We start from the raw sequence: 25,827 nt of genomic DNA, 5'->3' as shown, positions 1-25,827 counted from the left end.
AGACAAGACAAGATCAGGACAATCACGGCAACAACCCATTTCTTCCCTGTTGCCCTGGCTCGGCTCTGGCTCAGCCGTGCCGTGCAGAAAGGCTACCCTGGAGGGTGGGGCAGCATCTGGCAGCTGTACTCACAGTCAGTGAAGAAGACATGGGCAGCCCGGTACTTAGCAGTCGGTGGGTCCTTAAAGTCATTCATGAGGGAGCGGATAGACTGTGAAGAGGGATAAAAAAGGGAACTGAATCCACTTCTAGAAGCAAATGGAGCCTCTATCTGGTCAAAATTAAATCCAAGAGGGCGTTCAAGCTACTTGCACAAAAATAGCAGGGCATTTTTAATGTATAATTCTAACTCATGTTTGGGGATTTGCAACTAGGATTATTTGGGAGTTTAGATGAACAAAAGCCTTCTTAGATCATTCCAGAATGACAGTGTCAGTTCTTTGATGCCACCATAACATGGGTTCCTAAGAAGAGACCCACAAAAGAGGAAACTGGTCAGAAACCTTCTAGGAGATTCACACCGATGAAGTTCTAGCAGTGTAGTTGCATCTTCAGAAACTCATTCATAAGCCAACTTTTACAAGTGAAAAGAAAGTGTGAAAACTGGGGGCAATTTATGGACTGAGAGACAAGCCTAAGACAACTGTTAGCCCAAAGCAAGGAGGTGGACCTTGTCTGGATGCTGATTTGAACCAAGCCTCCAGCACGATAAGATAGGCAATTCCGAACACTACTGGGCTGTTGATGCATTCCGCCTGAAAGTATAAAATACCTAAGCTCGGAAGGCTGGTCCCTAACTAGATAAAGCGGGTTCCTACCGAGAGGGAGTGCAAGGGGGAAGCTGAATGGCCTGGTACTGGCTTTCTGGCCAGCGGTGAATTTCAGAAAGCGTAAGGCTCTCTCCACTCCTCTCTGCCTCTCCCACCCCCGATTGTGAATTGCATGGTTAAGCAGAGCAGTGTGTTACATGTGTGCTTAACCCAGAAACTGCAGACACGGCTGCGCAGACGCCACGCCAGCACGTGGGACCTTAGCCAAAGCTCTTCTGGGGGGAGGACTTACCTTCTCTGACGGAGTGATGAGGTACACAGCCTCCAGGCTGGGCAGTGGCTCCCTGCACTTGTTGATGTCTTCCACAACTAGACACAAAACAGCAGCCCACCGTGAGTGAGAAAACTCAACTGGGCATCACAAGACTGGAAGTGACAGGCACAGGCTACCTTCAGACAAGCAGATAAAAACCTGGGAGCGGCGGTGTCACTGCCCCTTCCTGATAGTCACCACTTTCCGCCGTCCCACCGTGCTGAGATTTTAGAAGACCTGAAACCTATCACACTAAATATTTCCCACTCCCCATTTCGGTTTCAGTAAATTCCTTGAGCTGCTCTGATTGAAAATGGAAAATTTGCCTCTTCCTTCAGGTTTTGTTGCTGTTGCTGTTCATTTGTACCCCAAATTCCAAGTTCCTTTAGAATTCCCATGCTTTGATAGAGAAAAATGTAGTTTTAAAAAATTAATGAAAATAAGTTTGTAAGCTCAACTGACCATAGGACACTTCAACTCTCCTAGACACTGCCAAAGTAGCTGTACCAACTGACACTCTGTCATATAGGAGTTCCCATTTTTCTACATCCTCTCTGTCACTTGGCAGTATCAGAGTTTAAATATTCCAGTCTGGTGAGTGTACAGCCATATTTCACTCTGGTTTCAATTGTAGTTCCCTGACCCTTAAAGTGGGCAAGTAATTTTTCATGTATTTATTGGCCATTTTGGATTTATTCTTTTTTTTTAAGTGCCTGTTCAGGTCTTTTGCCCATTTTTTTCCCTAGTGGATGGCCTGCCTTTTCCCTTGATTTAGCCTTCCTTTTGGCATCCTTTAACACAGCGGTTCTCAACCTGTGGGTCGCGACCCCTTTGGCGGTTGAACGGCCCTTTCACAGGGGTCGCCTAAGACCATCCTGCATATCAGATATTTACATTACGATTCATAACAGTAGCAACATTACAGTTAGGAAGTAGCAACGAAAATAATTTTATGGTTGGGTCACAACATGAGGAACTGTATTTAAAGGGCCGGAAGGTTGAGAACCACTGCTTGAACAGATATTTAATGAGCATCTAGCAGTGGCTTAGGGATTCAGTGATGAACAAGAAGCCTTGGGTCTCTCTCAGGAACTTACAGTCTTACCACCCAGGTCAGTGGAAGAATCTAAAGTCCAGTAGGTAATACTGAACAGGGAGGAGGAAAGCTGGCACCAGGGGAAGGCCTGAGCGTCACTAAAGGGAGGAGAGAATGGGGCGCTCACTTGTTATCCCCTCGGTCATGATGTCCGTCATCTTACAGCAGGAGGAGAGCATCCTCATGCTCAGCTGATCGACCACCAGCACCTGGAAGCAGAGAGACCATCTTACAGCCCGTGTGGCACCTTCTGCTCTTCTCAGCGGCTCACCGCGTCAGACCTCAACATGAGCCCCGAAGGCAGAACACTGAGATTCAGTATTTCCTGGGGCCAGCAGAAATTAGCTGAAATGCATGCTAGCTTTTTTCCCCACACGCTAACCTAACTTGGGAGTTAAGAGCTTGCTCTTACTGACTTGACTTAATTTTATAAGTTTAAAAATATTAAACTTTTGATTTTTCATGATAAAGAGATCAATTACTCATAAAAATGCAAAGAAAGAGATAAAAATACTCTATAGCACCCACACTCAGAAGCTACGCTGGAGAGTCTTTTCTCAGGGCAGAGCTTTTTCCTAAAGGGAGGGGGAGCACTCGTGCCACAAGGATAGTCTGGAAGGTGAGGACTGTTACAATGTCATCAGGACGCACCCCCACCAGCACACACATCATCCGGGAGCCGACTGTGCTTCAGGAAGACGTGCCATCGGGTCTAAACGTTTCACGCCTGCAATTCTTCAGCTAACCTTTCCTAGCTCCAGTCGGTACGGTGGACAGGGGAATGCAGTTAAAACAAGGCTAGTTCTCCTCTCCCCCTTTAATGATATAAACGGAGGTGACAGAGGCCAGACACGAGGTGGCCCAGAAAGCACGCTGCTGCAGCATGAGGGCCAGGTTTCAGCCTACGCAGCAGCTTCCTCGAGACCCTTTAAAACTCCCAGGTCCACAAAGACGGGCAGAGAGAGTTCCCACCACATGGCCTCCCGCTCTGGTGGTGAGGGGGATGTGCTGCTAACACAGTCTCCCAAGTCCAGGGGAGACTTCAAAACCCACTTGGGCCGTCACCTCTGCTGCTACCAGCCGATGGACTTGCAAACTTGCAGGCAAGAGTGGTTGGAATAAACTTCAATAGGGCCCGGGAAGTTCAAACGAAACTGCATGCTCTCCTGGCCAGTGTAAGGCCCTGCCCCAGACAACCAAGTGACCCTTAAAACGCCGACTTCCTGAATGGAGGGCAGCACGCTGTCCGCTCCTCACGTCACCCGCTCCAGGAACTGAGGCCACAATCAGTTTGATTGACTTAAATACTTGTTTCATGTACATTACATGTGAAACAACCAGCGTTGTTCTCAAAGTTACACGAATAAACATGTAGTTACTGACAGATGGGGACAGGCCAAAAGAGGGCTTTCCACACTGTCGTGTGGGTTCCATGGAGATGCTTTAAAGCTGCCAGAGAGGCCAAAGGGCCTTGCCTTTCTCTCCCACAGTGGGCAGAATTCCACCCTCTCCTGCTAATATACGGGTTTCAGGTAAGATTTTGTTTGAATAAGAGTTCCACTGAGAACCTGCCCCAGCAGGTGCTCTCTTTCAGATAAGCTCTATGACCAAGAGATTTCATAACCAGGATCCTATCAAATGAGAGGCATAAGCAGATTACCTTTTTAAAATTTTATTCTCTGGACACAACAAAGGTCTTCACTCTCTGCCTCTACACTTTCCCCACCGTAGTTCTTCCCACATGAACTCGCCTTCAAGGCCTTTAATTATACTGTCTGCTTACCTTCCACTCCCCCTTCTTCTTGACTTTCTTTATCACATCATGCATGATCTCTAAAAAAGGACAAAAGAGAGGGAGGAAGAAAAGGAGAAAGGAAACTTTAATGTAATTTCAAGGACTTCAACTCCTGCCTACTAGACTCTCCCCACAGGCTTTGTTCTCGTTGTTCAATGTCTATTCACTGAGCCAGACTCAACCCACCGTAAAGAGTTTTCTCCCTACCCTGGCTGGTGTGGCTCAGTGGTACAGCTCTGGCCTGTGAACCAAAGGGTCACAAGTTCAATTGCCAGTCAAGGGCACCTGGGATACAGGTTTGGTCCCCGGCCACATGTGTGGGAGGCAACCAATCAATGTGTCCCTCTCACATCAACGTTTCATCTCTCGCTCTCCCACTCCCTCCGTTCCACTCTCTCCAACAATCAGTGAGGATTAACAACAACAACAAAAAAGAGTTCTCTTCCTGTTTTCTTAATTTGGTGGTTCTCAAACTTTTTGGTCTCAGGACTACTTTACACTTTTAAAAATTGAGGCCGAAACCGGTTTGGCTCAGTGGATAGAGCGTCGGCCTGCGGACTGAAAGGTCCCAGGTTCGATTCCGGTCGAGGGCATGTACCTGGGTTACGGGCACATCCCCGGTGGGGGATGTGCAGGAGGCGGCTGATCGATGTTTCTCTCTCATCGATGTTTCTAACTCTCTCTCTCTCTCCCTTCCTCTCTGTAAAAAATCAATAAAAATATATTTAAAAAAAAAAATTGAGGTTCCCAAAGAGTGTTTGCTTAGTCTCTATCATTCCCCTTTCCACCTGAGTGTCCCCAGCCGTGCAGGTCTCATAGGAAATGCCACTTTTACCACCTTTTCTAAACCCAGGGGGTGAGCAGGCCTGTTAGCAAGTGTGTTTCAAACACGTAGGTCATTCTCTAGAGCACAGTGGTTCCTAACTCTGCTTTTGACTACTCGCAATAATCTGATGTGCAGTAAATGTGTTCTGAAATGTTTAGAACTGTCTTCCTGATTATTGCAGTACTCATTGCAGTACTCTTGGAAAACAGAAAATATCGTGTGTTACATGTTTACTTAAAAAAAAGAAAAAAGAAAAATAATCTGTAATCCTGTCAACTTGAAATGCTTAATGAACATTTTAGTTACTTCCTACTAGCTTTTTCTCTGCACGTTTACAGTTAAAATCATGATATATATATAAAATTTTAATTATGCTTTTTTCAGTCACCAAACTCATTTCCCCAGGTTAATAAAAATGCCTCCTAGGATTTAAAATGCAACCATAATAGTCCAATAGCCATTTAGATTATTTCCCATGTTTCAGTGGAATGAAAAATTTGAAACAAATATATAAAGTAATAGAGCAGTGGTAAGTCATTTAGGTTACATTTGTACAATGGAATACTATGTACTCATTAGGAATAATGATATAGGAACTATATATATGCATTCATTCACTCATTCAGTAACATTTGTTGCGTAGCCACTGTTGGCCAGTCATTAAGCACCAGGCGTGAACAAGGGCAGGTACCACATGGCCCCAGTGGGAAGCAGGGAGGAGACCTTGAAGATCTGGTGGCAGAGGTGAGGGTCTCCTTGCTGGAGATGAGTCCTGGCTAAGAGGGGGCAGAGTGGTCTCATATATAGAAAGTTTGAAGAAAGAGGGTATCCAATATCTCCCTGAAGTCTGGGAAAGTGAATTTAGAGATGTTTTAGCATTTCTGGACAGTATTAAGGGCTAATTTGAGGTTCATGGCCATGAATTTAATGTGAAACCAGGCAGCTCAATTGTGTTTTGTGTATGTGTGTTTTCAAACAATGTTCGCCTATCAAGGTATAGGCCAGGAAGAAAAGAAGAGTTGGTTTCAACTAGTTTAGGGTTAGGGTTTCCCCAGGTGAGTACAACAGAGGGAGAAATTGCTCAAAATATATGGCTAAGAGCGGGGGGAAAGGACATGTTACAACTATTTTTTAAAAGTATACAAAAATAGGAAAAATTAGAGAAAGTTATACCAAAATGTTATTTTTGTACAGTAAGATTATGATTAATCTGTGATTGCTAATTTGTCTTCCTATGTTCTCCCCAGCTTTCTGCATTGAGTATATATTATTTTTTGTAACAGGAAAAATGGTCTAAAAATAATGTAAGTGATCCTGTTAGGAGAGCTTTCTGGGTATGGAATGAACAGGCAGAGTACAAATATTCTGGGCTCTTGATAAATTCTTCTGAATTATTTTGCAAAAGCACAATTTACACCCTCAGCAGTACGTTACACCCTCACCAGTACTTTCCAAATTAACATACTGATAAAGTAATAACTTGAGGTGTGCTTATTTTTAATCTTTGCTAAAGTATCAGCAGAAAATGGTATATTTCACTGTTTTTATTTGACTTTATTTTATTACTGAGGATTAATACTTTTTTCTTTGCTACACAAAATTAATTTTCATTCACTGGCTTTAAATTCAAGTCACTTTTTGATAAGGGAAGATAGAGGTAGAATCAAAAAAATTAAAACAAGTATCACAAGTAGTGAAGACGGACTGACAGCTGCCACACCCACCCTTCCAACCATTTCTGAGCTTCTCGGGGCATAACTTGTCGTGGGCATTGTCATCAGCCAATTCCAACCCTGCCCTACATTTTCTGATCCAAGACCAAAAAGGAAACAAGGATTAGAGCCCATCTGAGTATTAAGAGAGTCAAGTCGCTTGGGCTATTTCCTCACAAATAATCCGCTGCCGATCACAGTCTATCTCCCTGTAAGTTCTCTTGTGTGAAAAGAAAGAATAAAGCCTCTGACTCTGGTCCAGCCAGCTGGTCTCCTGTCTGTGTGCCAAGTCACGTGTTCCTACAGCCAAACATCACTCCACCACGCACCTGGTCAAAGGAGACGGGACAAAAGAGACCAGGGAGCTGCAACTTCTCCAGAAGTACGAGGCCATGGGCCTGGTGGACTCTGCTTCCCTCACTGCCAAAGCGGTAAGGAAGTGGGTTCCTTCAACCACACCCTGGTCAGAGGTTCTCAACCTGTGGGTCGCAACCCCTTTGGCGGTCGAATAACCCTTTCACAGGGGTCGCCTAAGACCATCCTGCATATCAGATATTTACATTATGATTCATAACAGTAGCAACATTACAGTTATGAAGTAGCAACGAAAATAATTTTATGGTTGGGTCACAACGTGAGGAACTGTATTTAAAGGGCCAGAAGGTTGAGAACCACTGCCCTAGATCCTAGCTGACTCCCAAACTCAACAAGTCCTGAGAAAAACAGCAGGTGCTCAGATTATCTGGGACCTCTTCAGGTGCACCTGATATACCAGCTGGAGTCCCAAAGCTCAGACTCTAGCGACAGTTGCAAATCCTACCCACCTGGTGAAGCCCTGTCCTTAGCCTTGGCAATGACCGCCCTCCGCAGTGACCCGTATCAGGACACCTGAGCCCAGGGCACTCCACGACACCAGAAAAAGCAGGACTAATATCAGATGAACCGGAAGCTGGAGGGGAATGTGAGCATCACCAAGTCCTCAAAACCACAGGGATTCAAATATTCTCCGCTCTGTGGCCCCAGAGCTCCTCGCTGCCCTGCACAGGTGCACCAGGAGCCGGGGGCCTCAGGCTGGGAGGAGAAGCGCCTCCCTTCGCTGGACTCAGCTCACAGCTGCTCTCCTCTTACCGGCCCGAAGCACAGAGACTGCAGTTATCCCAGCCCCGATGGCAGCTCCTGGGAAAGGCACCCTCCTGAACAGACCGTGGTGGTGTGAGGGTGAACGCTAACTACTCGGGCAGAGGTCCTCCCCACCCTCACGATTAAGAAAGAACGCCAAGGGAAGCACTACAGTTAGACTAGGGCAGTGGTCGGCAAACTCATTCGTCAACAGAGCCCAATATCAACAGTACAACGATTGAAATTTCTTTTGAGAGCCAAATTTTTTAAACTTAAACTATATAGGTAGGTACATTGTTATTAACTTAATTAGGGTGCTCCTAAGCTGGCCTTTGCTAAAGAAGTCCTCAATCTGATTGAGGTACGTTCGCTGAGGTCGACCCCTTCCAATTCTCCCATCTACACTCGTCTTGTATACTTGTTTTGTCTATCTCCTTTCCAAAAACCGACTTCTGCGCATGGGCCACGAAGTTTCAATCGCACTGTACGTGTGTGCCCGCACGTGGTATTTTGTGGAAGAGCCACACTCAAGGGGCCAAAGAGCCGCATGTGGCTCGAGAGCCACGGTTTGCTGACCACTGGACTAGGGAAAATCCAGGTTCAGGCATTTGCTGGCACATGCCCTGGTTATAGGCTCGATTCCCCAGTAGGGGGTGTGCAGGTGGCAGCCAATCAATGATTCTCTCTCATCATTGATGTTTCTATCTCTCTCTCCCTCTTCCTTCCTCTCTGAAACCAATACAAATATTTTTTTAAAAAATTATAATACTCTAATGACCTGTTGTGAAGACTAATGAGATAAAATACCTATTACAGGCACATAGGAGGCATTCAACAAAAGGCACCGATTACAATATCACTAAAACATGTTGTTCATACAGACAAGAAAACTGTGACATATCACTTCCACCAATCAAAAATTTTCATATAATGTAAAAACCCTATTAAAAGGAAGTAAATACTAAAAATACAGCTTTAAAATAATCACAAAAGCATCTAAAAGCAAACTCTGGGTATTTCACCAAAAACTTTAAAACTTCTCTGACCCACAATACATATGTGGACACACGTTGAAATAACGGTGCCAATGCACCAATGCACATAAACCGTACATGTAATACAAAATTGAACAGGAGAATCCTTACCCCTGTGGAGCAGACAGTGACCTCCGTTTATTTAGGAACAGATGTATCAATGTGAATCACGGGCAGGGCCCACAGGACTATATTTTTAATTCACTCTCACTTAACATTGTTCTGAAATTTCACTACGACAGGCAAACAAAATGAGATAGAATAATGGTAAGAAAGATGCAGACTATCTGCCTTAGAAAATCATGGGAATCAACTGAAAAACTATTAGAAACAGAAAAGCATTTAGGGAGGTGGCAGATACAAAATAACGACAAATAAACCAAGCGGACTTTGATAAGGCAACAGAGTTTCTAGGAAGACGGCTGCACTGGTTACCAGTGTGTGCCGGGCTGGGACCCTGGAACCCCACCCCCTGTCAATTAATTATGGCCAAAAAGTGTACCCCAAATGCTCATCAACTGGTGAAGGGATAAATAAATGAAGTATATCCATGTAATGAAATGCTATTCAGCCATAAAAAGGAATGAAGTACTTACACATGCTACATACGAACGAACCTTTAAAAATGCTAAGCCAAAGAAGCCAACCACAAAGGACCACATGTTGTGTGATTCTTTTTTATTATTATTATTATTTAAGGTATTACAAATAGTAATACATATGTACCCTTCCCCCCCATTGACCTCCCCCCGAGCCTCCCCCCCCCCGTGTGATTCCATTATTATGAAATGTCCAGAATAGGCAAAGCCATAGCGATAGAGAGTAGATTAGTAGTTGCCTGGGGCCGGGGGAGGGTTGGGGGTGATATCTAAGGAGTACAGAGTTTCTCTGGGGTAATGAAAGTATTCTAAAATTATGACGGGTGCACAATTCTGTGACTACACTAAAATTGTATACTTTAAATGGATGAATGGTATGGTGTGTGATTCGTATCTCAAGAAAGCTGTTTGGTTTTTTTAAAAGTCATCAGAGAATTTTAGACGAAACCTTCAAGCTCAAAAAACCAATGCAGTTTTGCTTGATATAAAACTGTTCCATCGTGTCTTCATCTGAAGACAGGTAGCCTCACCTACTCCTATAAAATATCATTATCTAAAATTATAATTTCCTATAAACTTCGATCTAAAGTATGACTTTGTGGAAGTCAGAAAGACCAAAATAGAGACCACAAATTGCCAGCCACAGGGCAAGAACAGGGCCCCACTCTGCATACTGTTGAATGGCAACTGGCAAAGCTCCTATTCAGGGTTACCTTTCGGGAATGGGGAGTGGGAGAGGAAGCAGGAGGCCCACTGTCTGGAATGGTCACAGCTTTAGACTGTGCAGGGATGGGTGAACGATGACTTGATGCCCCTGCCCTTGTAAGCACACCGAGACTGTATAAGACTCAAATGTCCAACGTTGTACACCAGCCTTGGGCTGCTGCCAGGATTTGAGAGGAGTGCGCGATGATAAACAAATGCCTGATCTCCGAGAAACCAAATCCTAACCTCAGACTCATAAAGATGCTGGATAGAGTTACTGAAATGACTCCTCATTTTCTATCTAATTTTCCCTATTCTGCTTCCTAAGGTTTAGAGCAGCGGTTCTCAACCTGTGGGTCTCGACCCCTTTGGCGGTCGAACGACCCTTTCACAGGGGTCGCCTAAGACCATCCTGCAGATCAGATATTTACATTACGATTCATCACAGTAGCAACATGACAGTTATGAAGTAGCAACGAAAATAGTTTTATGGTTGGGTCACCACATGAGGAACTGTATTTAAAGGGCCAGAAGGTTCAGAACTACTGGTTTAGAGGCAAAGGTTAAGGAGCTAGGAAGTCTAAAGCAAAGCCCATGGACCTTGGAACTCTGATCATAAAGGAAAGCTTAAACTGGGGGCAAGAGGAGATTAGAAATAGGACTTCCCAGCTGCACTTTAGATGCAGCAGCACCAAAGCAACTATTTTCTTCTCCAGAGGTTGCCTACAACACAATGTTCCATGGGTAACAGGAGCTGTGAAGTTACCAAAAATACGCAAATGGAAACATCAATCAAAAAAAACCAAAACATCTATACCTTCTTAAAATCAATAGCTTATGGTAGTAAATACTATTGAGTTATATTAATACTTTGAAACAAAGAGACCAAACAAAACCAAAAAATGCTAAAATGGCAATTAGTGTTCCAGGGCAGAAAGCACTATTATTGCAAATAAGCCTTTTTTTTTAAAGGCCTCACTAATGAGGCCCATTTTCATACCAGATAGGCAGGCGTTTGGGAAGCTTTTACAGTTACTAAAGGAACAAGCACATGGCCCTACACATTAGGGCTCAGCTGCGAATGGCCCATTTGGTTGTCAGCCTGTACCTGTTCCTCTGCAGAAAGCTCGGCCTCCTAAGCACACTCACTCTATGATGACCACAGTTATTCCGCCTTGAACTGTAGGGACCAAGAATCAGTATCTACCATGATCTTGGCAGGAACCCAAGCTGTGGCCAGCATCTTAAATTGGCAGATGTGGCATTTAATGGCTCCAAATGACATTTCTTGAGTTACGTGTGAATTTCCCTAAGGACTAAAGGGTTAGGAAAACTACACTTTGAAAAGCGGGGGAAAGAATGGAATGTTTCATGCAATCCCCAAAACCCAGATCAGACAGGGGACTTAGGATCATCTAGCTTAGTGGTTCTCTATAGGGAGTGACCTTACCCCGCCCACAAGGGCACACTCGGCCATGTCTGGAGACGTTTTTGATTGTCACAATTGGAGGGTGCTATGGGCATGTTCGGGGGGGGGGGGGGGGCAGGGATGCTGCTACACATCTCACAGTGCACAGGCTCAAAATGTCCATCGTGCCGAGGCTGGGAAGCCCTGACCTCATCAACTTTATAAAGCAAGTGAATCTGAGCGAGATCAAGTGCCTTGTCCATGACAGTGCTGGTAGGAACCCTCTTATGTTGAAATCCAAGATTCTGACCAGCCCAATCTGCTCTGCTCTAAGAGTAAACCTGCTTCAGGTCTGAGATATTAAGAAAGGTTTAGTCTCACAAAGCATGACAAGGCTCAAGCCCCACCTGGAACCTTCAGTACAGCCAGTCTAGAGGTGTCGCACTGACGTGACACCTCAGGGGAACTTCCACAGGCCCCCACCCACATACCCCAACACACACAAAGGTGTGGTTTGAGGAGGGCCGCTTCCTTTCCCCAAACCCATGTAACTGGTTACAACGAGATACCAGGAAAAGGAAACATCCGGTTGGGTTTGTCAGGATAACGCACCGGGGAAGAAGGCGGAGCTCTGAGAAGAGGAGAACCACCAGAAAATCCAAAAGAAATAGCTGAGATTGCAGGAACTTTCACTGGATATGCAGACCGGGTTTCCTCATCAGCCTCCCATACTCTAAAGGATATATTCTGCTTCGCATGTTTTAAAATTGGTTTGTTACTTCTGCCATGCTATCACTTTTTGTTTTCTATTTCGTTGGCCTGGCTGGCCCATTTTCCACTTCATTCTGATTTTTCACATTACCTGACATGTGAGCTCTCGGACTGTCATGTTTATGTTTGAGAGTGACTTAAAAAACAAATTCTTTACCTGAGCCTTTATGCCATGTTTCTGTTGTTTTTCCTTATCAAACTTTTACAAAATGCCGTGTAGATTTTTTTTTCTTTTCTGCTCAAATCACCTAGACCAGAGGCAATTCTCTCTGGTCATTCTTTGTGGGACAATGTATAGATGGGACTTCTTTGTCCCTCCCCCATTTACCTGGGATCATTTGAATATTGCCCTCTGAATGTGTGCTGGCACAATGGTTTTGCTCTGCCTTCTGCTAGGGGACGGGTGGGTGGTGGAGAACTGACTGGGGAAGCCTCTCTCCAAATGATATAATTTAGTGAAGAGTTCTATGCCCAGGACCACTCCACTGGGGATGTATATGCCTTTAGGCTGCACTTGATTCCCTGCTTCCCAGTGAGCTAGTGAGCCCATTCAGAATGAAGTTCCTGGACTTGGGCTGTCCCAAGTATTTTCCAAGCTGTCTCTGTTTACTTGGACTTTTGCTTGCTGCCCAGACAATTGGCCCTAGAGCTCCAGCAGCCTGTTTCCACTCTCCTGTCAGCGGGAAGGGAACACTGTGGCCAAAAGAACCAGTCATTTTGCTGTTAAGGAACCAGGGTGTGGTGGTCCCCGCCTCTGGCTGGCAGCCACTCCCCTCCTTCCTTCCGGGAACACAGTTCTTATCAATGATAAGGCCTTATTTTAAAATTCCAAGTCTGGTCTTCTTTCCTGTAACAATGTGTGGTAACTGACCTCGCAGGCCCAGGAAAGCAGGAGCCAGCTGAAGTGGAGTCCTAAGCCAGGGCCACGAAAACCAACCAAACGTGCACAGAAAATCCCTCACCAGCTTGGGGAACTGGCAGTGCCAGGTGCCCCTGGGACTTAAAAGAACAGGAGGGGGCACAGGCATGTTGCTAGAAAGGTACTTGAGAAACAGTCACATTCTAGGGCCACTCTACCACTTCCCCTCCCTGGGTGATCACCCTTCCAACATAGCAGAACACCAACCCTTCCTCTTGAGTCCAGAGGGTCCCTGGCCTGGGGACCGAGGCACAGCTGAGAGCATGAGTCTAATACTGAAAACAGGGCCTGCGTGACCATATGTGGGGACTGTGAGAGCTACCCTCCGTCCCGGACCCTCTTCATCCACTCAGCTCCCAGAATTGGGGCAGCTTGACCTTTATCCCCCAGGCAGGAGCCGGAAAGAGACTTCTCTGGGGACTCAAGCCCAAGAAGAAAATCTAAAGATACTGACATTGGAGATTCCCCACAAACGGCCCACCCAGATCAGAGCCACCCACCAGGTCAGCACTCCCAACCAGCCTATGTCTCTCATTCCTAATCACAAGCAGCCAGCCAGGTGTGGGTCACGTTCGAGGAAAGTTCCTACATGGAAAGTAGAGATGAAAGTAAAACCTGGAGGAAACAGACCAGGCAGAAATTTTTCAAGAGAGAGAGCGAGAGAGAGAGCGAGAGATCAAAGAAGACACCGCACCCATGAAACAAGAATAGGGGCTATAAAAAAGAAAATTAAAAAGAGCTATTAGAATGTTTACACAACCTGACAGCAGAAACTTAAAATTAAATAGAAGGGCTGGAAGATAAAGCTGAGGCAAAGAGCCAAAGAGATAAATAACTGAAGAGAAAAGATAACATTAGAGGACAAGTCCAAGAGGTATAACATCTGAATAGTAGGAATTGCATAAAGAGAAACTCAAGAGAAATTAGTGAAATTATTGAAGAAGTGCCAGGTGCCGGACGGCAGAGGGCCACTGCATGTCTAACAGACTACGGCCCATGGGCCAAATGCAGCCTGCAGACTGGTTTTGTACACTATAAGCTAAGAATGGCTTTTATACTTTAAAAGGGTAGGACCAAAAAAAAAAAAAAAGAATGTGTGGCAAAGATCATACCTGGACCACAGAAGCTCAAGTATTTACTACATGGCCCTTTGCAAAAAATAAAAAAGTTCTGACCCTGGTCTAACACAATGGATGAGAACAGGCAAATACCAAGGCAAATTGCTATGAAAGTCAGAACTCTGGGGATAGATCGAAGGTTTCAGAGGGGAAGGCATGGGCCACATACAAAGGCACTGCAATCAAATGTCTTCCAACTTCTCAAAGGCAACACTGGAAACAAGAGACAGTGGGGCAAAGTCATCACACCATCTGCCCCTCAGGGCCTCATCCCGATGTATCACCACCGCTTGTCTAACTCCCACTAGGACCAGGTCTGCTTATAAGCTTTGTATCTGCTGCCTCAGCCCAGCTCCTGGCATGCAGGAAAGGCTGCATGAATACTGGTCAAATGAAGGAAAGTTTGGTCCCAGAACCCTCCCAGGCATGCTCATATGGAAACGAGCCGTGATACACGAGCCTGGGTTTCTCTGTCAGAGAAGTCCTCCCGACAAGAAGTGGCTGCTGGGGACGCTGACTCAAATCCATTAACTTCACAGCCACGCTCCACTGATTTTTTAAAAATTTGTTTTCCTCTACTTTTCTCCACCTCTATTTCCACCCTCAAGAATAAAATAGGCTTTCCTAGTGTGATACTTAATATCTCATTCACTTCTTACAAGGTCAGCTCTTAGACCAAATAATTCGTTAGTTGACATTTACAGCAAAATGTCAGTGGCATACAAAAAACAGAAAGGAAGGACGACTGGAAGTCTGCCTGTGAGAGCTTACAATCTCAGCTATCAGTAGTTATTCTTGCTTCGGAGCCCCAGAGGCGTATATTAAGATCAGATCAGTGTGCATCAGAATAAATTACTTTGTTTTAACCAATGCAAACCTTCCCAAAGGGCATCAGAGTAGCCAATAGCTGGCTGTTGTTAAGCGATTATTAGATTATGTGTCTATCAAAAAAGTAACTAATTGCCTTGATTCTTCTAACAATTTATTCAGTAATTTTGAGCAGGTATACTAATCTCTGTAATTATATCTGTAAAATAATAATAACCCCTTATAGGGACTCTTTCTTGTTTCCCAAGCAATGTTTTTGCATATTATTTTATGTGAATCTTTAAAGAATTCTGCGATACTGGGATTAGACTCCTCAATTTAAAAAGAGGTTAAATAATACATCCAGCCATAGCCGGTTTGGATAGAGCGTCGGCCTGTGGTCTGAAGGGTCCCAGGTTCGATTCCAGGCTGCAGGCGCCATCCCCAGTGGGGGGCATGCAGGAGGCAGCCAATCAATGATTCTCTCTCATCATTGATGTTTCTATTTCTCTCTCCCTCTTCCTTCCTCTCTGAAATCAATAAAAATGTATTTTTAAAAATAATACATCCAGGTCATCCAGCCACTAAAACCGGGACTGTTAGCTGGAATCTGACTTCTAGTCTAGAACTTTTCTCAATATCCAACACTGCTTCTTGCTAACTTAAGAAAAAAAGTTTTAAATGAGCATGGGGGAAATATGTAAGTAAAACTCATACTTGCTGAAATTAAAACGAAGTCATAGATACCTTGCCCTATCTAGCAACAGCAATGGCCCTGCACAGAAGCAACTGACTGAGGCAATCAAAGAATAGGACCCAGCACTTCCCATACAGGCAACCACAGGAGTAGGGTTCAAAATTTATGGCTGTTGAGTTGCCAGTGATAACTATAAAGTTTGGCCTGGCTACTCCACTAAGGAAAAGATACTTCATTAGCTGCCAAATACCTGTTTGCCTAGGAGGTGCTGTGTGCCAAAAAAAGCCAGAGGGGAAATATTTCAGTGCATATTCAATAAGCCCTTTTTGGATTCTGTGGCAGATCTTTGCTCTCTTATATCTGATGGTTAGCACATGAATGATACCTGAGTCCCAAATCACCTCTTACAGAAATTTTGCCCCAACTTAAATTACTATTACCCCATATGAGTAACATCTAGTTCAAAACAAAGAAAGACTATATTTAGAAATAAATGGCAAGAATATGGCATATTAAAAACTATGGGAGAGGGTTGGGAATAAAACCTATGGGATTTAACCACGGCTATACTCAGCCTTTGATGTTTTTATTTTATTTATTTATTGTTTTTTCAATTAAATCTTTATTGTTCAGATTATTACATTACTCTTTTTTTCCCACCGTAACTCCCCTCCACCCAGTTCCCACCCCACCCTCCGCCCTCACTCCCCACCCACTGTCCTCATCCATAGGTGCACGATTATTGTCCAATCTCTTCCCTCACCACCACACCCCTTCCCCCCCCCCCAAGAATAGTCAGTCCATTCCCTTTCTATGTCCCTGATTCTATTACAATCACCAGTTCATACTGTTCATCAGATTATTTATTCACTTGATTTTTAGATTCACTTGTTGATAGATATGTATTTGTTGTTCATAATTTGTATCTTTACCTTTTTCTTCTTCTTCCTCTTCTTAAAGGAAACCTTTCAGCATTTCATATAATCCTGGTTTGGTGGTGATGAACTCCTTTAGCTTTTCCTTATCTGTGAAGCTCTTTATCTGACCTTCAATTCTGAATGATAGCTTTGCTGGATAAAGTAGTCTTGGTTGTAGGTTCTTGCTATTCATCACTTTGAATATTTCTTGCCACTCCCTTCTGGCCTGCAAAGTTTCTGTTGAGAAATCAGCTGACAGTCGTATGGGTACTCCCTTGTAGGTAGCTGATTTTCTTTCTCTTGCTGCTTTTAGGATTCTCTTTGTCTTTTGCCCTTGGCATTTTAATTGTGATGTGTCTTGGTGTGGTCCTCTTTGGATTCCTTTTGTTTGGGGTTCTCTGCGCTTCCTGGACTTGGAAGTCTCTTTCACCAGGTAGGGGAAGTTTTCTGTCATTATTTCTTCAAATAGGTTTTCAATATCTTGGTCTCTCTCATCTTCTGGCACCCCTATAATTCGGATGTTGGTACGCTTGAAGCTATCCCAGAGGCTCCTTACACTATCTTCGTATTTTTGGATTCTTTTTTCATTTTGCTTTTCCGGTTGGGTGTTTTTTGCTTCTTCGCATTTCAAATCTTTGACTTGATTCTTGCGCTCCTCTGGTCTGCTGTTGGGAGTCTGTATAATATTCTTTATTTCAATCAGTGTATGCTTAATTTCTAGTTGATTCTTTATCACAACATCAAGGGTCTCATTAGATTTCTTGAGGATCTCACTACATTTATCGGCGGTCTCACCAGTCTTTTCGAGGGCCTTATTAAATTTATTGGCGGCTTCTAGACAGTTCTTTAAAGACCTTAAAAGTGTGGTTTTGGAACTCTATATCCAACAGTTTGCTTTCCTCCAGGTCTGTTGTTTGTGTCCTGTTTCTTTGTCTCGGCATTTTTTATGCTTCGCTGTGTCGATAGAGTGCCTTTCTGTGCTAAGTGTCCCAATTACCTGAGGTAGACCTCTCGGTGCACCCCCTTGTGGTCTTTGTGCACAGTCTAGTTGTAGTTAAGCCTTGATTGTTGTAGGTATCACTGTGAGGAATTGACCTCCAGGCCAATTGGCTGTGAGAATCAGCTGTGTCTGCAGTGGGAGAACTTCTGTGCTGGAGACACCCCTCTGGGGCTAGACTTGCTTCGATGGGGCTTTGGTGCTCACTGAGTCTGCCCCCTGAGTGTGTCTTTTATGGTTCCACGGAGCTGCAAACTGGATGGTCCCACTCTCTGATGTTTTTATTACAAGAAAAAAATTAACCAAATATTTAGAATTTAATTAAGAACACATACCCACAACATAGGTGGAAGAAACTGGTTTTTTTAAAAAACAACAACATGCCCTGACCCGTTTGGCTCAGTGGATAGAGCGTCGGCCTGCGGACTGAAGGGTCCCGGGTTCGATTCTGATCAAGGGCGTGTACCTTGGTTGTGGGCACATCCCCAGTCGGGGGTGTGCAGGAGGCAGCTGATTGATGTTTCTCTCTTGTCGATGTTTCTAACTCTCTATCCCTCTCCCTTCCTCTCTGTAAAAAATCAATAAAAGATATTAAAAAAATAATAATAAAATAAAAAATAAAAAACAACAACAACAATTAAACAAGTCTCTAGCAAATATTTTCATAAAAAAATAACAAGTAGGGTAGCTGAGAAAGGAGATCACAACTACTGATGCAGAATATTCTTTTTAAATCCTACAAATTTAATTTAGTCAATACGTTTGAAATTTTTAAGCTGAAAGGCCTTCTTTCTAAGGAAATATAAATTGCCAAAACTGACTCAAGGAGAAGTAGAAAGCCTAAAAAAACAAATCATAATAAAACAGATGTAAAAGGCTGCCCAATATTTATCCTCTTCCCCCCCAAGAGCAACAAATTCAAACAGTTTTATGGATAAATCATTTCTAACATTCAAAGAAGGGATTTCCATGTTATCTGATCTATTCTGGAAGATGTAAAGAGATGGGGACCTTCCCAATCAGTTTAAGGAGAAATTCTGATGCTGAAGATTTAAAACAGATTTAAAAGAGAGAGAGAAATATTATGTATAATACCGAGCTCAACTGTCCACTCCACGTATTTAGTGAGGCCCGCTATTACCAGCACTGTTCCAGGTGCAGGGGACACAGTGTGAACAAAACAGTCTAAGCTCTCACGGAGCTTACATTTGGCCGGTGGAGGCGGGATCGACAAACAAACCAGTGAGAATGACATGTGAGATTTGACGATTCAGCATGGGAAGGGGATAGGAAATTCTGGGGGAAATCAAGGAAAGTTGCCATTTTATATAAAGTACTCAAGCCCTACCCAGTTTGGCTCAGTCAGCAGAGCGTCGGCCTGCGGACGGAAGGGTCTAGTTCCATTCTGGGGTCCATTCCGTTTAAGGGCACGTACCTCGATTGCAGGCTCCATCCCGGCCCGGGTCCTGGTCAGGGCACTTGCAGGAGGCAACCAATCAATGTGTTTCTCTCACATGGATATTTCTCTCTGTCTTTCCCTCGCTCTTCCATTCTCTCTAAAAATCAATGGAAAATATCCTCAGGCGAGGATTAAAAAAATAAAATAAAGTACTCAAAAAAGACCTCATTGGTGAGGTGGTGTTTGATCAGAGACCTACAGGAATTAAGGAAACAAGCATGCAGATATCTGAAGGAAGAACATTTCAGACACAAGGACCAGCAAAGACAAAGCCCTGAGATGGGACCATCCTTGGAATGCTCAAAGAACAAGAAGACTCAAATGTTAATGAATATAGATGCAAAAACAAAGAGTAAAATTTAATGATCCAGAAAAAGAACAATATATAACTGTCAAGTAAAGTTTATTTAAAAAGTGTAATGGCCCTAACTGGTTTGGTTCAGTGGATAGAGCGTCGGCCTGTGGACTGAAGGGTCCCGGGTTCGATTCCGGTCAGGGGCATGTACCTTGGTTGCGGGCACATCCCCAGTGGGGGGTGTGCAGGAGGTAGCTGATCCGTGTTTCTCTCTCATCGATGTTTCTAACTCTCTATCCCTCTCCCTTCCTCTCTGTAAAAAAAATCAATAAAATATATTTAAAATAAAAAATAAAAAGTGTAATGATTGATCAATATTAGAATTAATTCTATTCCATTGTTATATTAAATTTTTAAAACTATAGGATCTATAAAGAAACTGAAAAAGTAGTTGATTCTGATTTTAAAAACAAAAACTCAGCAAACTGGAACTAAAAGCAAGTAGCTTAAATGTCACTTCCATAGGGAAGCTTTCTCTAATCTCCTCAGTCTTATGCCAGGCCTCCCTTTATATGTAATCATATAGTGCTCTGTGTCATTCCTCTGTAATTCCTTCCCCCCCCCCCCCCCCCCAGTTAATCCTTACCCGAGAACATTTTTTCCATTAATTTTAAGAGAGTGGAATGAAGGGGGAGAGACAGAGAGAGAGAAACATCGATGTGAGAGACATGCCCCTATGGGGGCTGGGGATTGAGGTACATGCCCTAAACCAGAATCGAACCTGAGACCCTTCAGTCTGCGTGCTGACACTCTAACCACTGAGCAACTGACTAGGGCTCAGATCCATTCTTGATGGCAATGTGGATGGGTTTCTGCCATGTGCCTGGTGATGCCCAGACAGACATGTGTCAGCTTCGAGATGTGTAGACAGCAGTCTGTCCTCGGGTTCTCCACTCTGTGTTCTTGGTCGCCTATGGTGGTGGTTACATGCGTGTGTAATGACTGAAATGTGAAGAACTGTTCACTAAAAGGGGTGAATTTTACTGTGTGTAAATTATACCTTAATTTTTAAAATGGAAAAATGCAACATATGCTTAATATAGTTTAAAATATACTTGCTGTTTCTTTAAAAAAAAAAAAGTATAAGAAATGAATGAAGACTGCTTCTATCGAGGTGTCTTCTCAACTTGTGACACATCCTATGCATCATGGCCCCATCTGAAAAAGGTGTGGGTTTAATGTACACATGGCAACTACATTCTTTTCCAAAAAAATATGATTCTGATAAGCAAATATGAGGGGAAATTGCTAACAGCTAGGAAATGACAAGAAAAACAAACAGGCCCTAGCCGGTTTGGCTCAGTGGATAGAGCATCGGCCTGAGGACTGACGGGTCCTGGGTTTGATTCTGGTCAAGGGCACATGCCTGGGTTGTGGACTCAATCCCCAGTGGGAGGCGTGCAGGAGGCAGCCAATCAATGATTCCCACTCTTCATTGATGTTTCTATCTCTCTCTCCCTCTACCTTCCTCTCTGAAATAAATAAAAAAATATTTTTTTTAAAGTAAAATGATTTAAAAAAGAAAAAGAAAAACGAACAGTACATTTTGTAATCCTTGCATCTTTGTGACACACTGACAAAACTTCAGGGAACAGGAATAAGCTCTGGATTATACAACATGGATTTATATAATTGAAACATAATCTATTAACATAAAAAAATACATAAATTCCACAAAAGATGTCACTGTCCTTTCTTGTACAATCTCTTTGTAGCGAGCAGAAGAAAACACATTTAGGGGGGGGAGGGATGTAAATAAATTAATAGGACGGGAAAAGAAATTGGCTCAGATTACAAATCGTCCATATGTTCTTCAGGCCCATTCTTCCATTTTCCAGTTCGTTTGTACCTTTTCAAGAAGTATATTCGAGACTCTACTTCCTCCCCCAAAACTCTGGCCCCACAGGATAGAGGCAGTCTGTCTCTTCTCAAAATCCCGTAACACTCCTACTGACCTTCTTTGTGGATATTTTCATAATGATAATATTTACTGAATTTACTGTATGCCAAGAACTATGTTAAATGCTGTACCTGCATTATATCATTTTATACTATAGAACCCACAATGTAGATGCTATTATTACCCATTTTGTAGATAAAGAAATTGAGGCACAAAAATGTTCCATTATTTGCAAAAGTCACACAGCTAATAAGTGATAGATCAGAATTTTATCCCAGGTAGTCTCTTTCCAGAGCCCATTCTCTGAACTGCTATACATAAGATTAAGTCATTCATTCAATATTGACTGAGTACCAAGACCTAATAAACAACACTAAAGATAGACACAAAAATAAGGCAAGGTCATGCCCTAGCCGTTTTGGCTCACAGAATAGAACGTTAGCCTCCCAAGGACTGAAGGGTCCCAGGTTCAATTCCAGTCAAGGGCACATACCTTGGTTGCAGGCCCTGGCCCTGGTCCATCCCAGGCCCTGGTAGGTCCCTGGTTGGCGCTTGCGGGAAGCAGCCAATCGATGTGTCTCTCTCACATCAATGTTTCTCTCTCTCTATCTCTCTCTCTCCCCCCCTCCCTTCCACTCTCTCTAAAAATCAATGGGAAAATATCCTCAGATGAGGATTAACCAAAAGAAAAAAAAAGAAACTTGTGGTCTAGGGCAAGACCAACCCAAAGAAGTGCAATACACAGAGTATACCTACATGTGTTGGGAAGTGACAGGGAAAACTTGGGGCAGGGAAAGCACCTCAGAATTCAGGACTGTCTAAGTCTGCCGCACAGTAAGGCAGCGCCCCATGTTAGTCACCTTTCATTCCCCTATAATTCCCAACAGGCTCTGAACAAACATTTATGGAATGAACAACTAAAGTCGGCCCATCTCCTCTACTTTTATTGTGCCTGTACCTACCCGCATTCCAAAACTCAACTCAGAAAGATGTGACAAGAAGCCAAACCTACATTTATTTTGCCCTCCATCATATCCTTCATTCATTCATTCATTCATTCATTCAGTAAGCATTCACTGCCTGCCGACTATGAGCCAGCCACCAATCCTGGCAGGGGACACAGTGGTGAACATGTCAGATGGAGACCTTCCTCTACTGGACATTCCAAGTGGATGAAACAACCAAACAAAACACTGAAGAAGATCATTCCAGATCATTTTAAGTCCTATGAAGAAAATGAATGAGGAAATATGATAAACAGTGACTATGAGTTTTTAATTTATATTGGAAGGCCAAGCTTGACAATGGCATTTAAAGTGGTGCATTCTAACCTAGCTGGTTTGGCTCAGTGGACAGAGCGTCAGTCTGGGGACTGAAGGGTCCGGGGTTTGATTCCATTCAAGGGCACATGCCCAGGTTGTGGGCTCCATCCCCAGTAGAGGGCGTGCAGGAGGCAGCCAATCAATGATTCTCTCTCATCATTGATGTTTCTCTCTCTCTTCCTCTCTGGAATCAATAAAAATACATTTTAAAAATAAAGTGGTGCATTTTGGTATTAAAAAAAACTTTATTTCACTTTTATTTTTAGAGGAAAAAGGGGAAGCTAGAAACCTCATCCAAAATTAGGAGCCAGCATTAACCTGTGGTATTGCCAAAGGATTACAATAATACTTATTTCCAAAAAGTATACCAAACTCAATTGTTAAAGGAATAAAACACTGTTCACACATTCCCAACTATATGTAAAATTAGTTTGGTTTTATTTTCATAAAAGGTGGCTTTGCTTTATTTCAGAAAAGAAATTTTGGCCATATTACATAGTGATTCATTTTTACCTTTATGCTTGCTTCTAAAAAAGAAGGGGAGGGGAGGACTAAGGAGCCACCTGCATGAACAAGGTCTTGGCCAGTGGCAAGGAGGCAAAACCCTGATTTCTATAATACTTAAGGATTTTGTTTTAAAAACACCGTATTCAAAACATTTGAAAGAAGTAATGTAACATTCACATTCTTCCTATTCCATAACACTTATTTATTTATTTTATCTACTGATTTTAGAGAAAGGAAGGGGGGGATGGGGGGGGGGAGAAACATCAATTTGTTGTTGCACTGGTTTATGCATTCATCAGTTGATTCTAGGTTAGAATGTGCCCTGGCTAGGGCTTGAACCCATAACCTTGGTTTGTTGGGACAATGCTATAACCAACTGAGCTACCCGGCCAGGGCCCCGTAGCACTTTATAAAGGAACTGGAAGTAAATGGTAGATCTGGAATTAGGAAGAACGTTATTTATTTATTTTATTTTTTACCAATGTTGCAAGGAAATAGACACCAGGTTTTAAAAATTAATTAACACTGATTTTGGCAAGTCACTTAACAACTCAGCCTCCATGCCCCCCGCCCCCAACAGTTACAGTGAGGGTGTTAGCATTACAGGATCCCTATGCCCCTTTCAGCCCTAAACACCTTGAGTCACCTTAGAAAACAGAAGGTGCACTGTGATTCAGAACCTTACTGCAAGGGGAAGGCAGGGATCATAGTGGGCACTTTAAAAGCTTGCTCATTTGGGGTTCAGTTTTTATAACCATTTTCTTCTGGCGTAGAAGAGAATGTGTGCTACAACAGGAGAATCATTGGAAGGGAAACGAATCTCCACCATTTTCCTTCTATGTCCTTTCTTATCCTCTCCTCCAGAGAAAAGCCCGGTTTTGATTTTCTCTTAATTCCAAAAGAGGCAGCAAACCCCACAGCGATCCTTACACAGTGTTTGTTAAAAGAAACAGCCCGAATCCCGAGGAGGCACTGTTTGTCTACACAGCACCAATCGTAGCCCCAGGACTCCGTTTTCCAAATATAACCGACATCAGACCTCGCTCCGCACTCGCCGCCACCCGTTTTCAAACACCCCTGTACGTGGAGCCTTTCCTCCAAACGCATAAACAACCGTTTCCTCCCGCATCGGTGGCTGGAACAGCCCGGAGCGTGCAGCCAAGCAGGGGCTGAGCCTGCAGACTGCGGTGCGGAGAGGGCCGCCCCTCCCGCCGCGGGTGGGATTCCGGAGGGTCCGGACCCTGAGACCCTCCCGCCCTCGAAACCAAGACCCGGGGAGCGGAGGAGGAGAGAGGTGGCCGCGGCCCCGCAGAGCCAGGCCTCGGGGAAACGGGCTTGTCTCCAGCTCCCCGCAGTGGCCGGGCTGGGCGCGCGGAGCCGCTCCCAGGTGGGTCTCTGCGGCGGGGACCGCGGCTCCGGCGCCCCGGGAAGGAGGAGGAAGCGGGGGGAGAGGGGGGTTGGGGGGGGGAGGACACAGGCTGGGATTTCGCTCGTCACGATTCACGAAGGAGGGTGGGAGAGAGGGAGGGACTGGAGCAAGAAAAAGGAGTGGAATCAGGGGGATTGGGGATAAAGAAAGCAAGGAAGGGGAGTAGGGAAATGGGGGGGGTGATGGGGTGAAGAATGGGGTGCAAGGGAGGGTGATGAGGTGCCGAAGGGGAGGGTGATGAAGAGCAGAGGGTAAAGGCGAGGCGAAGGGGGAGGGATGGGGGCCGGGGGTGAAGAGGGAGGAGAAAGGAATGGAGGAGTGAAGAGGAGAAATGGGGGTGAAGGGAGAGATGGGGTAAAGGGGTGGAGGCAAGAGAGGGATGGGGATGAAGGGAAGGGAAGGGATGGGGATAAAGGGGAGGGATGGGCGGAGGGGAGCAGAGGGGAGGGAGGGGAGGGTGTGGAAGTGGGGATGGGGAGAGCGGGGGAAGCGGGGCAGCAGGCGCGGCCGCAGGAGGCCGGAGGGACTGCCCTCGGAGGGCGGTGCCGGAATAACGGAGCCCTCCCTGCCGCAAGCCCCCGGCCGGGCCGGGCCGCAGGCCCGGGGCGCTGGGCAGGTACGGCGCCCGGCTCCGCCAGGGCAGCCGCAGCCCCGCCCGCGGAGAAGACCCCGACTCCACTTACTCTCTCCGACCACGGCTTTGAGGCCGATGGGTGCCATGGCGCTGCGCGAGTCGTCGGGCTGCGCGCCTCCTCACGCGACGCCCGCCGACACCGCCGGCTCCCCGGGTCGGCGCGCACCGCTGGCCGCAGCCTGCCGCCCCGAAGCCGCTCTCGGGACCGACTGATGCTCGGACTCCGCGCGGGGGCGCCGCTCCAGTCAGAGCGAGGCTGCCGACCCGCCGGCGTGAGCGCGCGGGGGCGGGGCCGGCCGGGGGCGGGGCTTCGCGCCAGCCGTCAGCGTCACCCACGCGGCTGCGCCAATCGCACTGCGGCCCGAGGGCTCGGCCCCGCCCTCCGAGATGCGGCTGGGCGCGAGGCGTCCTCTGGCTGGAGCGGGAGCCGCGCCCACCGCCTGGCCTCACGCGCCGCGCGCCCCCGGCTCGCGCGCGCTCCCGGAGCTCCGGGTCCTAGAGTCCCCTCGGCTGCCTCTGCACCTGGATCCCTGGCCACAGGCTGCTGACGCTCTCCATCTTCCGGAGATGCAGCTATGGTCCGGTCTTCCCTCTTCTTGGTAGCATTTCATTCTTCC

At 45.1% G+C, this 25,827-nt stretch overlaps 1 protein-coding gene across 2 annotated transcripts in view; it reads right to left on the bottom strand.

Moving 5' to 3' along the window:
* The window catches only part of STXBP1 (syntaxin binding protein 1), a 50,183-nt gene extending 24,687 nt beyond the window's left edge, over positions 1-25,496 (bottom strand). For both annotated transcript variants that reach the window (XM_059658109.1, XM_059658110.1), the window contains exons 1-5: positions 25,260-25,496; positions 3,964-4,013; positions 2,308-2,389; positions 1,064-1,140; positions 134-212 (exon numbers count right to left, since the gene is read on the bottom strand). In XM_059658109.1, the coding sequence (XP_059514092.1) occupies positions 134-212; positions 1,064-1,140; positions 2,308-2,389; positions 3,964-4,013; positions 25,260-25,296 (325 nt within the window). In that variant the 5' untranslated portion in view covers positions 25,297-25,496. The remainder of the gene's footprint in view (positions 1-133; positions 213-1,063; positions 1,141-2,307; positions 2,390-3,963; positions 4,014-25,259) is intronic.
* Positions 25,497-25,827: the final 331 nt, after the last annotated feature.

Source organism: Myotis daubentonii, chromosome 11, assembly GCF_963259705.1.
Source record: "Myotis daubentonii chromosome 11, mMyoDau2.1, whole genome shotgun sequence".
Lineage (NCBI taxonomy): Eukaryota > Metazoa > Chordata > Mammalia > Chiroptera > Vespertilionidae > Myotis > Myotis daubentonii.
The sequence above is the reverse complement of the archived record's forward strand: the minus strand, read 5'-3'. Positions and strand labels throughout refer to the sequence as shown.